Source organism: Mastomys coucha, chromosome X (assembly GCF_008632895.1).
Source record: "Mastomys coucha isolate ucsf_1 chromosome X, UCSF_Mcou_1, whole genome shotgun sequence".
Classification (NCBI taxonomy): domain Eukaryota; kingdom Metazoa; phylum Chordata; class Mammalia; order Rodentia; family Muridae; genus Mastomys; species Mastomys coucha.
Window position 1 is genome coordinate 97500310 of NC_045030.1, and position 12512 is coordinate 97512821.

At 41.1% G+C, this 12512-nt stretch overlaps 1 protein-coding gene and 1 pseudogene across 1 annotated transcript; both read left to right on the forward strand.

Moving 5' to 3' along the window:
• Positions 1-444: 444 nt before the first annotated feature.
• Positions 445-6013, forward strand: LOC116093714 (probable G-protein coupled receptor 83). The gene is made up of 5 exons (XM_031375332.1): positions 445-522; positions 3561-4050; positions 4252-4377; positions 4741-4874; positions 5284-6013. The coding sequence occupies exons 2-5, from the start codon at positions 3661-3663 to the stop codon at positions 6011-6013; spliced, it is 1380 nt and encodes a 459-aa protein (XP_031231192.1). The 5' UTR covers positions 445-522; positions 3561-3660.
• Positions 6014-10443: 4430 nt separating this feature from the next.
• The window catches only part of LOC116088670, a 54156-nt pseudogene continuing 52087 nt past the window's right edge, over positions 10444-12512 (forward strand).

Sequence of the window (12512 nt, forward strand, 5' to 3'; positions counted from 1 at the left end):
TTTAAAAAAAAAAGATTAATGTACCCCATTCTCAGCAACCAACCCCCAAATTCAGATGCACCATCTGATCTAGCCCCCAAAGTGTCCGTGTCTTAATAGGGAAGACTAGAGCCTCAGTTACATAGTAGGAGTGTGGAAAAAATAACTAGCTCTGATTTAGCTGCAGAGGCCACCTGTGCCCCCCCTACTCCCCCCACCCTGTGTGTTGCGGACCCAGACAGCATCTCGTGGTACAGGCAAAGTCTCGCGCAAAGCTCTGCCAGCCCTCGCGGGGCCCCGCCCCCTATTGCTTAGGGTCACTACCCAGTCCCACTGACGCGGGGGAGTGCGCACGACTCTGCCTGCGGCAGTTGGCTGTGGTGCGCAGAGCCAGAGACACCTCAGGCTCTGAAGTGGGCACGGACCTGGACGGACAGGCGGCTAGTCCGCTAGTCCGCTAGTCCGTCTTCATCTCTCCTCTGCCTGACCAGCAGACTGAGGCTAGTAGACTCCTAGATTTCCAGTCCGTCTCCGGATTCTAAGGTAAGTCTCTCAACATTCACAGGAAAGGCTGGAGATAAGTGGGGGTGAGCTGCTGTCCCTGAGACTGACAACAGGTAAACAGGGAAATGGGTAGATCAAGTCAGACTGCCCATGAAATAGAAAGGTTTGGGGTCATGGCAGCCCCAAGTCCACCAGGCGCCCACACCCCCGATTCCTCATCCTGTATGTTTTTTAGGATGCATTTCTTCCACAGGTTATCTGCAAGCGCAAAATACCGAATTCTTAAGAGCTCTGGGTGAATCCCTAGAAATTCCCTCCTGTTTTGTCTGTCCCTATATTAGGGATCCTGGCACTCCTGAAAAGTGAGGATATCTGCTCCAAAGCCTGAAAGTGCTCCTTTCTTTTTACTACATCCCATACAATTTTCAGACTTCTGGGTGTTTTAGCTCCCACAGTGTCGCACTTCGACAATGAGAAAATGCTGATTTTGTTGTTGTTGTTATTGTTGTTGTTGCTACTGTGGTGGTGGTGGAGGAGGAGGTGATGGTAGTGGTGATTTCTTGCGCATCAAAGTACAAACAAATTGTATGCTTGACCTCACGACTTGGAAAGCCAGCGGTTAGTTTTAGAGATGCAGGGTATGCATTCTCTTCCCAGACCCCTCACCCTCCTCCTTATCGCGATCCCCAGGGCGAAGGTGGGCTGCAAAGGGCTGGCGTCAGGGCTACGTCTCCTTCCACAGGAACCCTTTCCCGTTGGAATCATTTGCTTCATAACTGGAGAGGGGCCCCCCAGCCTGGGGTAGAGAGGAATCAGTGTTCGTCAGCCTTTTTTACCAGCAAGACAGTAAAGAACAAATCTCTGTAATTAGAACTCTAGGATCTCAGTCTCCAGGGTGTTGCTGGAGGCTGAGGGGTGGTCACCAATAGCAACCACCCTCGCGAGGCTGAGGTCTCAAGATGACGTGGTTCTTTAAAGCACCGCCCTCCTGAAATTTGGGTAAGGGGCTATGAATGAAATTATATATTCCTCTCCACTGCCCCCTTCTGACCGTTTGACTAAAGGGAAGTCTTGCTGGAGAGAAGTAGTTTCGAGTTTTTAATCCCTTCCCCACTTGATGGCTTAGAAAATTCCAGAAATGGCTTGAAGCTCCCTCCCCCGCCCCTCATATTCCCTTGCAACAAAGGGAGGGGCAGAAGCTCAAACCTTAAGGCTCAAAACCTGGCTTATTTAGATGCTATGTTGGGGCACCACTTGATCAGAGCCACGCACCAGTCTGACTGCCCTCAGTCAGAAGAGAAATTTAGGAATTTTATGTGGTCAAAAGGGATCCCAAACCTTAGCATAAGGATTCTCCTTGTTTTCCCCATAACACAAACATTTTTTTGAGACAGGCTAACACTATGCATCTCCACTTGGAACTGGTTATTACAGCCCAGGCTGTCCTCAAACTTGTGATCCTTCTGCTTTACCATTACCAGCTCTGGAATAACAAGTGTGTGTGTGTGTGCGCGCGCGCGCGCGCGCGCGGGGGGGGGTACTCTGATTAAAATATTTGTAATGTAATTGTGGAGTGTTTAGTATGGATCCCAGTTTTTCAGGCATCCTACGTGTCACCCAGCTACACCCAAATTTTCCATAGCAAATTTTGGGGTATGGAGGAGAAGCTAGAAAGAGATGGGGAAAGAAAAACAAGGAAAATCTGTGACTCCTCCCCAGTATAACCAATACCACAAACAGCACTACATTATTTGTTCTACACAAACATATATGACACACTGAAAAAGAACATGCCATACAAATCCATGTACAGCAGAGAAACTTATCACATAATTACATAGCATGAAAACATACCACCTAACACACACTCAGGCCTTGTTTAGAAAATTCACACTATAAAAGTCTGCATCATGGCAATATACAAAACAGATATACACAAATGTCTATGCACAACCCCGATTGACATGAACTAACAACAAAACCACACAAACACACACACACACACACACACACACACACACACACACACACAGGAGAAATGTCATTTTCTCCCTTTTAACTGGAACTTACTTGCTTAAAAACAACGATGAAAATGGATTCAAACAGAAGGAAACATGGAGAATTTTCTATCATGAAGAAGTTGTTTGAATAGTATACATGTTAATTCATGCATATTAATTTAATCTTCTGTATCAGCTTATTATGTCTCCATTAGATAATTAGAGAAACCAAGGAAAAATAACTTTTAAGTATGTAGTTTTCATTTTTGGTTGACACAATGAATATGCATATTTGTGGTATATATTATTTCATTTTGACAAATGTATGCAATGCAAAAGTATTGAACTGTGTGGTATTGGCATAGATTTCACCTCACAAATTTAATATTTCTTTATGTTGAAAACATTTTGAGGGTCTTTTTAAAATTTAGAAATATGCAATTAAATTTGTCAGTTGGCTATTTGCACAGACATACTGCTATTTAGTGACAAGGGTAGTATGCAAATGAAAACAAAAGTCTTGCTTTTAAGTTTACAGTCGCTGACATCCTACTCTTTTACATGTATGCAAATATACACATTACTTCCCTCATCCTTTATTAAATAGGTGATAGCCTCTGCAGTTAGAGACTAGCCATCTATTTAGAAGCTCACTTCTTCTTGCTTAATCATTTTATTTATGTAAAATTCTCCACAAAGCAAGGTAGAAAAGTCAGACTTCCATAATCCTACAATTCTTTGAAAATAATCCAATATACCTATCCTGCTAGAACTCAATAACCCAAATCTAATTGGTATTAATTACTAAACAATTAATTAATAGAATATGCATTAGAAGGCAGCAACTGTTTAGGCAATATTTATATAATATCATGATAAGAATACAGGCTGGTACATTTATCATTCTATATGTGTGATCTAATTGGCTTCACAGGATTCTATCATATTAGTGAAAGTGGGTTGACTAGCAAGCCTGCTAGCTTCTATTAAAAATAAAAGTGTAGACCTCGCTCCTGGCTTCTTTGTTGGACCCACTATTCTATACAATGCTAATGCGTTTGATCCTTCCCATTTTAGGTGGAACCAGGAGTTTCTGTTTGCAAGGATTTGGAAAAGGACTTCAGATTCTATATCCTTTATGGTTCCTTGAGACCTGCTTAATTCTCCCCAAACAAAAATGAACACTTCCTTTAAGGGAGTATCTCCTTTCCTGTCACAAATGGAAAGTGCCATTGATTGGCTCGGAGAAAATGTCAGTTGGGTTCCATCAATCGATGATCAAAGCTGCAATCACACAACCCAGAATGGAACCAATATCTCCAGCGCAGAATGGGGAGGGCCAACAGGATCAGTCAGGAAATGGCTAGGCGGCAATCCCCACATCATGGCAAAGATCGTGCTGACATTTGCATATGCTGTCATCATAATGATATCTCTCTTTGGCAACTCCCTGGTATGCCAAGTTTTTGTCAAGCACAAGGAAATCAAGAAATCAACAGGCCTTCTCATCTTCAATCTGGCAATATCTGACATTTTGATAATCCTGCTCAACAGTCCATTTGCTCTGGTGAGTGATTTATGTAGAGTTGGTTTCAGCACTTAAGAATGAAGCTGTTCCATTTTAGGGGTGGGTGCTGGGACTTAGAAAACAAATAGGAGTATTTGTGTCTGGGGCCTCCATTCTAGACTCTCCCTTCTCTGTAATGCTTAAGGGCAATATTTTAATTAACCTATTCTCCTTCCCCCTTTTCTTGCTTTCTTACCCTAGGCTCGTTTCCTGAGTGGACAGTGGGTTTTTGGTAGGATCATGTGTCATGTCAGTCGGTTTGCTCAGTACTGCTCCCTCCATGTTTCAACTCTTACACTGATGGCAGTTGCTATGGATCGGCACCGGGTAAGACGACTTGAAGACAGTTCTGAATAAAAGTGCACGGAATAAGAAATAGCCAGGAAGTTTAGACACTTACAGAAATCTACAGGGTGAAAACATCTGAATAGAATGTTTTCAGACACCTTTTCCCACTGTCATACAGCTAGAGACCATTTAGAATTTCAGAGATTATATATGTGTGTTTGATGTCTTCTCTCTTTTCCCCCTAAACTACCTTCAATCCATCTGTGTTTATAATGGAATAAGATAAATTAACAGTCCAAGTAAATTCTATAATCCAAGCATAAACCTATTAATCTGTGTCTGATTATGTAAATGAACTGACCTGGGCTGATTCAGGAAGGAGATCTTGCTTCTCTTTTGTAGGTAATTCTGCACCCAATGAAACCAAGGCTAACCCACTCCCAGAGCCTATTTGTTGTTGCCGTGATCTGGGGTATTGCAGTGTTCCTTGCTCTGCCACATGCAATTTACCAAAATCTGTTCACTCTCGTCAACATGTAAGTCAAACATAATGGATAATTTCACTTTTATTTTTCTTTCTAGAGACTCCCAAGATTCCCAACATTTGTAATGTTTTTAACTTCTCTTTCATCACTTCCCCATTTTCCTGAATAGAAAATATGGTGCCATTTTCTAACTCCAATGTGTTAGTGGAACCAAGAGGATGGGCAATCAAGATAACTGGCAATGAAGAATCTGGTTGTCTTCAGTTTAATCTCTACATAGACTAGACCTGCAATAGATAATATTTTAGTTAATCTCCTTAATTTTAAAATTTAAGAAATTAAGACCTAAAGGTTTAAGGCTCTGGGAATCTATATGGACATATCCTGCAAAGTAGCTACTCGAAGTGTTCAGGTATTCAGTTAGTCTTGTTATCTTAATTTCTATTCTGCTTTCCTCCAGGGATGGTGATGTCAGGAGCTATTGCCTCCCTTCCTTTCCTGGACCCAGCACACTGGTTTCGAAGTATGTGGACCTTGGGACATTTGTCTTGTTGTATATCCTGCCACTTCTGGTGATTGTTGTGACCTATTCTCACCTAGGAAAGAGGTTGTGGATTCAAAACGCTATTGGTGATGCATCTGCTCGTCAGCTTATGGCACACTACCAGAAGCGCAAGAAGAGCATCCGGATGCTGATACTTATTGTATTGGTCTTTGCAGTTTGTTGGTTTCCACTTAACTTCTATGTGGTTCTTATTTCCAGTGCAGGTGTAGAAAATGACAGTGTGCTTTTCTATGCCTTTCATTGGTTTGCAATGAGCAGCACCTGCTACAATCCTTTCATCTACTGTTGGCTCAATAGGAGCTTCCGTGCCAAACTAAGATCTATATCATCTTTCAGGATGCAATCACTGTTTGTGTGTAGTAGCTCCCAGGTTCAGCAAATAAAACCAAAGGAGAGTCATGAGCTTCGGGAGCTCCAGACATCGTCACTGCTACGAGTTCCCCTAGCTGTTCCAGAGCCCCAGGTTTTTGAGGATCCCAGTTTGGCTACAGGGGATAATTCCCAGGTCTCTGTCCAGGGGGAATGGGAAGATCCAGATCCCTCTCTACCCTCTCTAGATGAAGAACCAGGACCCTCAACCCGGGATACTTACTTTTGCATCCATATGCAGACTAGCAGTCACTAAGTTGGGCAACCACCTGATCCACTGGAATCTTATTTAATGAGTACCTTGGCACAGACAATTCAGTCAGAGATGGGATAACCTTTAACTTAGATGCTGAGGACTGTGTTTTAATATCATGTGCAGCCTCACAAATCCATTTATGGTTTTGATTCATAGTTCTGGCAGCAGAACGCTGATTAGTCTGCTGTGCCATACTCGAGAAAACTGACTGTGCCAAACCCTGAAGGAATTTGTTGACTTACGTACCTTGCTTACTTTGCAGATGTATTTATCAGAACTAGATATCCTGAATAAGATTCTGTTGCCTCCAGTTATGAGCTGTGATTACCAGTAGTAGAGATAATAAGATGGAGGAACTGTGGTTGAAAGATAATCAGTGTAAAGAATTACCAGGAAGACTATGTGGTAGCCCCTCTCCACCAATAGGTACACCTTCCTTTTCTTCACTGCCCTTGTGCACCGACTTGGTGCTGTTATATGATTACTTTCTGCATCAACGTAGTCTGAGGCTAATACTCATGTTAAAGAAAAAGAAATACTTGTCTCTGAACTTCTATTATCCCAACTTTGTAAATGTGACTGTAAAACACAGTCTGTACAGATCTTTGACTTTAGATTGATTTCCCCAGCTTCTGATATCTCATCTTGTGTATAAACTGTAGACTATGTGGAGGAACTACTTGATAATTGTACCAGCTAACTAGTATATACTAGCATATGTGGTCTCTGATGAATTTATTGACATTTCCCATCAGAACTGCCCTATCTGAGTTGACTATCCACTGATTGTTGGTCCTCTTTCCCCTACTATTTTCAATGACAACTAGATTAGCATTTCAACCCCTAAGCTGCTCCCTATTACCTATCATTTTTTTGCACCTTAAATTGGAACATGACATAATCAAGTGCTTACATGTACATACAAGCATACAGTTTTATGTTAACACAAATATAAGCATGTATATATTGCTCCTTGTTACCTCTCATGCTATCCACCTGCCTGGTGCTCTCACTTATTTCTACCTGTAATTTCCATGCTAACTGAGCCTAGACAAGATTTCATGCCTTACAGTGAAGTCTTGCAGGCTCTGAGATTGTGGCATCTTTTTGCCTCTGGAATCAGCATTTCTTTACAGTTGGTGCTTCACTTCTTTCTTTGATTTTATTTTATGTTATTTTTTTATGTTGTCTATCTCCCTGTGGAAGTTGTACAGATTCATAATCTGAATTGTGCTCTTCTGTGCTAATCCTACTCCTTTGCTGTTTTTTTTTTGCTTTCCCCTACCTCTATCACATTGTCACTAAAGGCTCTAGTTTTATTTCTCTTGCTCATATACAGCATTTCAACTCAATTCACTTTATTTAGCATTCTATATATTTTTTGTAAATTATATCAGTTTCACATGCTGGGTATAGTATATGTTCTCATTTAAACATACCCCTGTAGATTACAACACTGTTTATCCTTTCAACATTTCACCCAGGTGCTCACTTTTCCATATTTCTTTGTTCTGGGCTATTAAACTTGGATTTTGGTTGCTGCCTTAACCAGAGGTTCACAACTTCCTGTGCTGAGGCTCATCATCTCTTCAGTAATTGAAGCCTCCTCATTTCTGGTGCTTTGTTCCACCCTAGACTCTATCTTTCTCTGTTTGCTTCCCCTACTTTGCACTCCCTTCTCCCTCTCCCTTTTCTTCTTTCCCTCCCCCTCTGTTTCTTTCTCCCTGGTCTCCCTAGATCTCCCCCATCCCTCGCTCTCCCCCACCCCATCTTCTTCTCCCTCCCTCTCCTTTTCCCTTGTTCTCTCCTTCCTTACTTCACTCTTTCCTTTTCTTAGTGTTGCGCTCAGTCCAGTATTAATTCATTATTCCTTTTCCAGTTTTCCCTGTACACAGATCCCCCTCCTTCAGTTTCATATACTTTTATTTTTTATTTTTTGTCACAGAGATTTCCTTCCTTCCTAGGAGAGTAAACATTCTTGTTTGTGTGTGTTATGTTGTCTTAGAAAATCCATCAGAGGGCACCATGTGCTAGGATATTGAGAAGAGTCTAACAGTTTCCTTGAGATCTCAGCATTCCTTAATGATATTGTTCTTTCTAGATGAATTGTTTGCTTATATTTTCTTTGTGAATAGTCATAATTTAATATCTGATTATAAATGTAGGTATTAGTATCTGCTTATAAATTTAAGAGCTATAACATTGTGAACTAATTTAAGCTAACTTTATGTAGAAGACAAATTTATTCATGGCCACAAACTTTACCTTAGGTATGGGACCTTTGGTGATCTAATTGATTTACTTTAGCAGAGAGTAATGGCTGTAAGAATCCTGTTACTGAAAGAAATCTAGCACATATTCGATTTGAGTGATAGGGACAGCGACTGTACAAGTAAAGAGCACTTTGTGTTTTGATTTTAATGTGAGGCAAGAATTCCCTATAGTGGAAACAAGCCCAGGACTCAGAATAGTGGGACAAGGCTTTTTTTGTTCTTGAGTCAACCATGTGTGTGACCTTAGGAAAGTCATGTGGCCTTAGTGTGCCCTAGTTTCCTCATTTATAAAAGGTGGATAATAATACCTACTACCTTATAGGGCTATTGCCAGAGTTATCTGTGATAACAGGTATTATTATTATTGTTAATAGGTTCATTTTCTTGTTACCCACCTTGTGATTATTGCTGTTAATAATATAATGTTACTACTGTTATTGTTAAATATTGTTAAATTGATGTTGCTGTGTTCCCCTTGAAGTGCAGACCAGTACACAACTAAGAAGGCTATGAAGATATTTAAGAAAAGATTACTTGATGTATCTCATTGGGGAAACAGAGAAGCTTCTACTGCCTGTTTTGATTACTTGAATGAGGTTGGACAGAATACTGCTCAGAGCTTTCCAGAGCAGAGACAGGGACACTAGCAGAATTCTAGGGGACTGAAAAAAATGAAGCACAAGCCAAGTAATGGGCAAATGAATACATTTGAGTTAGTTCCTCAAGTAGGTTTTTCAGTATTTTAGCATTTCTGCTCTGAGAAGGGTGGCAGATAAGAAATCAAAGTAGAAAACTTGAAAGATGTAAAGTGTTTACAAAGTACAGAAATGACACAGGGTTTCTCTTCTGACTTGTCATATCTTTTCTAAGAATCCCCTCTATTTATGACTCAATGTAATTCTCAAATAATTGTATTACATATTTATATTTGTTAATGTTTTAGATATCATAGTAATATATTAAGTGTAATAGTACTCATTTAAGGTGCTCTTCTAAAGTGTGCTTAAAGTGTTTTATGGTGTTATATTTAACCATTTCTCTGCCAAAAAATAGTTCGCAAACAGCAAAAAAAAAAAAAACAAAAAGAAAAAAAAATACTGTTTTATTTATGTGTGCTTGTTTATAATGAAACACTGAAATTCCACAAAAGAATGATTATTGATGTTGGACTTTGGAACAGGTTAGGGTTGAGGGAACTGTTCTGCTTGACAACCAGCAAGGGTAAATTATGAAGTTCTGGAGCTCCAAGTTCTACTCTGAAGCTCTACTCAGATGATCTGTTCAAATGTGGGAAGGGTTCAAATTAAGGGTTTAGAGGTGGCTGACTCTGAGATTATTTTGTGTCAGCTGGGTTTTGTACTTAAGTATATTTTGACTGGAATAATTTTTCAAGTGTTTAAAACTACAGATCTTTGTGAATCCTTTGTGACTATGTATGTGCTCAATTAAAACTTAATAAAGCTAAATAAAGTAAATGAACGCTACTTCTTTCATTAATGCAGACTCCATGTATTATCTTAAGCTCCCCAAAAGCAACCTTAGTAACAAGTAGCCTAAAAAGGACATATTGACTTTAGAAGCAACAGCCTGTGAATTACACTTGATTAAATGGAACCTCTTCCTGGCATGATCAGATCGTTGTTGCAGAAACAAACCTGTGGAATTAAAAGTGCTCAGGGGCTGTAGTTTCTCCAAGCATCAGACTCAGTAAAGGGTAAGCTCCCAAAAGGTGGTGGAAGAGAATAAAGAATATAAAGGAAATGGTCAGGGGCAAGTGACACAGCAGTTACAGATAATGAGTATACTTATGTACCTTTCTAAATATAACACTGTTAATCCTTGTTGAGAAGAGACCACAATGAAAGGGAAATGTGAGGGAAATTGAAAGGCCACTAGGATAGAGTCAGGGAGGATAATAGAAGGAGTCTGGGTAAATTGGCAGGTGTGAAGCTGTGTCTGAGTGACAGACTAGTTAAAGAAAGGAGGACTGGGGCTAATCAGAATTTGCTCTGCACAATAGTGAACTCCCACAAATGGACCTGGGTACCCAAAGCTGATGTGCTGCAGCTGCTGGAGCTGTATCACCCATAGCTACTCTCCTAATTAGGCCAGTGAACTGCCCACAGGACAGGCACTGCCAGTTAGCTTCTCCCATGAATGAGCTCCCTGGTGAGCACCACTACTGTCTATACTTCCACTACCCCAGCTGCCACCATTGCAGCCATCCCGCCGATCAGTATTGTTTCTGCCAGTGAAAGACCCTTAGAGAAAAGGGTAATAAGGCTCTTAAAAGCAAACATAGAGAGTATGCCTGAACATTTTTATGATTAGATATTTTCTTTATTTACATTTCAAATGTTACCCCTTTTCCTTGTTTCCCCTTCAAAAACCCCCTATCCCTTGCCCCCTCCCCTTGCTCACCAATCCACCCACTCCCACATCCCTGTCCTGGCATTTCCCTACACTGGGGCATAGAGCCTTCACAGGACCCAGGGCTTCTCCTCCTATTGATGTCCAACAAAGCTATCCTCTGATACATATGTGGCTGGAGCCATGGGTCCCTCCTTGGTTGGTGGTTTTTGTCCCTGGGAGCTCTGGGAGTACTGGTTGAATCATATTGTTGTTCCTCCTATGGGGCTGCAAACTCCTTCAGCTCCTTGGGTCCTTTCTCTAACTTCTCCATTGGGAACCCTACGCTCAATCCAATGGTTGGCTGAGAGCATCCACCTCTGAATTTGTCAGGCACTGGTAGAGCCCCTCAGGAGATGGCTACATCAGGCTCCTGTCAGAAAGCACTTGTAGGCATTCACAATAGTGTCTGGGTTTGGTAACTGTATATGAGATGGATCCCCATGTGGGGCAGTCTCTGAATGGCCTTTCCTTCAGTCTCTGCTCTACATTTTGTCGCTGTATCTCCTTCCATGGGTATTTTGTTGCCCCTTCTAAGAAGGACCAAAGTATCCACACTTTGGTCTTCCTTCTTCTTGAGCTTCATGTGGTCTGCGAATTGTATCTTGGGTATTCCGAGCGTTTGGGCTAGTATCCACTTATCAGTGAGCATATACCATGTGTGTTCTTTTATGATTGGGTTACCTCACTCAGGATGATATTCTCCAGATCCATCCATTTCCCTAAGAATTTCATAAATTCATTGTTTTTAATAGCTGAGTAGTACTCTATTGTGTAAATGTACTAAATTTTATGTATCTATTCCTCTTTTGAGGAACATCCTCGAACAAAGCTCAAGTCCAAGTGGATCAAAGACCTCAACATAAAACCAGATACACTGAAACTAATAGAAAAGAAAGTGGGGAAGAGCCTTGAATACATGGGCACAGGGGAAAATTTCCTGAACAGAACACCTATAGCTTATGCTCTAAGGTCAAGAATTGACAAGTGGGACCTCATAAAATTGCAAAGCTTCGGTAAGGCAAAGGACACTGTCAATAGGACAAAGTGACAACCAATAGATTGGGAAAAGATCTTTACCAATCCTACATCTGAGAGAGGGCTAATATCCAATATATACAAAGAACTCAAGAAGTTAGACTCCAGAGAAACAAATAACCCTATTTTAAAAATGGGGTACAGAGCTAAACAACCGAATTCTCAACTTAGGAATCCTGAATGGCTGAGAAGCACCTAAAAAATGTTCAACATCTTTAGTCATCAAGGAAATACAAATCAAAGCAACCCTGAGATTCCACCTCACACCAGTCAGAATGCCTGAGATCAAAAACTCAGACAACAGCAGATGTTGGCCAGGGTGTGGAGGAAGAGGCACACTCCTCCATTGCTTGTGGTATTGCAAGCTGGTACAGTCACTGTAGAAATCAGCCAGGCATTTCCTCAGAAAACTGAACATAGTACAACCTGAGGACCCAGCTATACCACTCCTGTGAATATACCCAATAGATGCCCCAACATGTAATAAGGACACATGCCCCACTATGTTCATAGAAGCCTTATTTATAATAGCCAGAAACTGGAAAGAACCCAGATGTCCCTCAACAGAGGAATGGATACAGAAAATGTGGTACTCCTTGTTTCCTTTCTCTAGCTCCTTCATTGGAGACCCTGTCCTCAGTCCCCTTAGGACGAACAACAATATGAACTAACTAGTACCCTCAGAGTTCCCAGGGACTAAAACTCAACCAAAGAGTATACATGGTGGGACTAATGGCTCCAGCAGCATGCGTATAGCAGAGGATGGCCTAGTCAGTCAT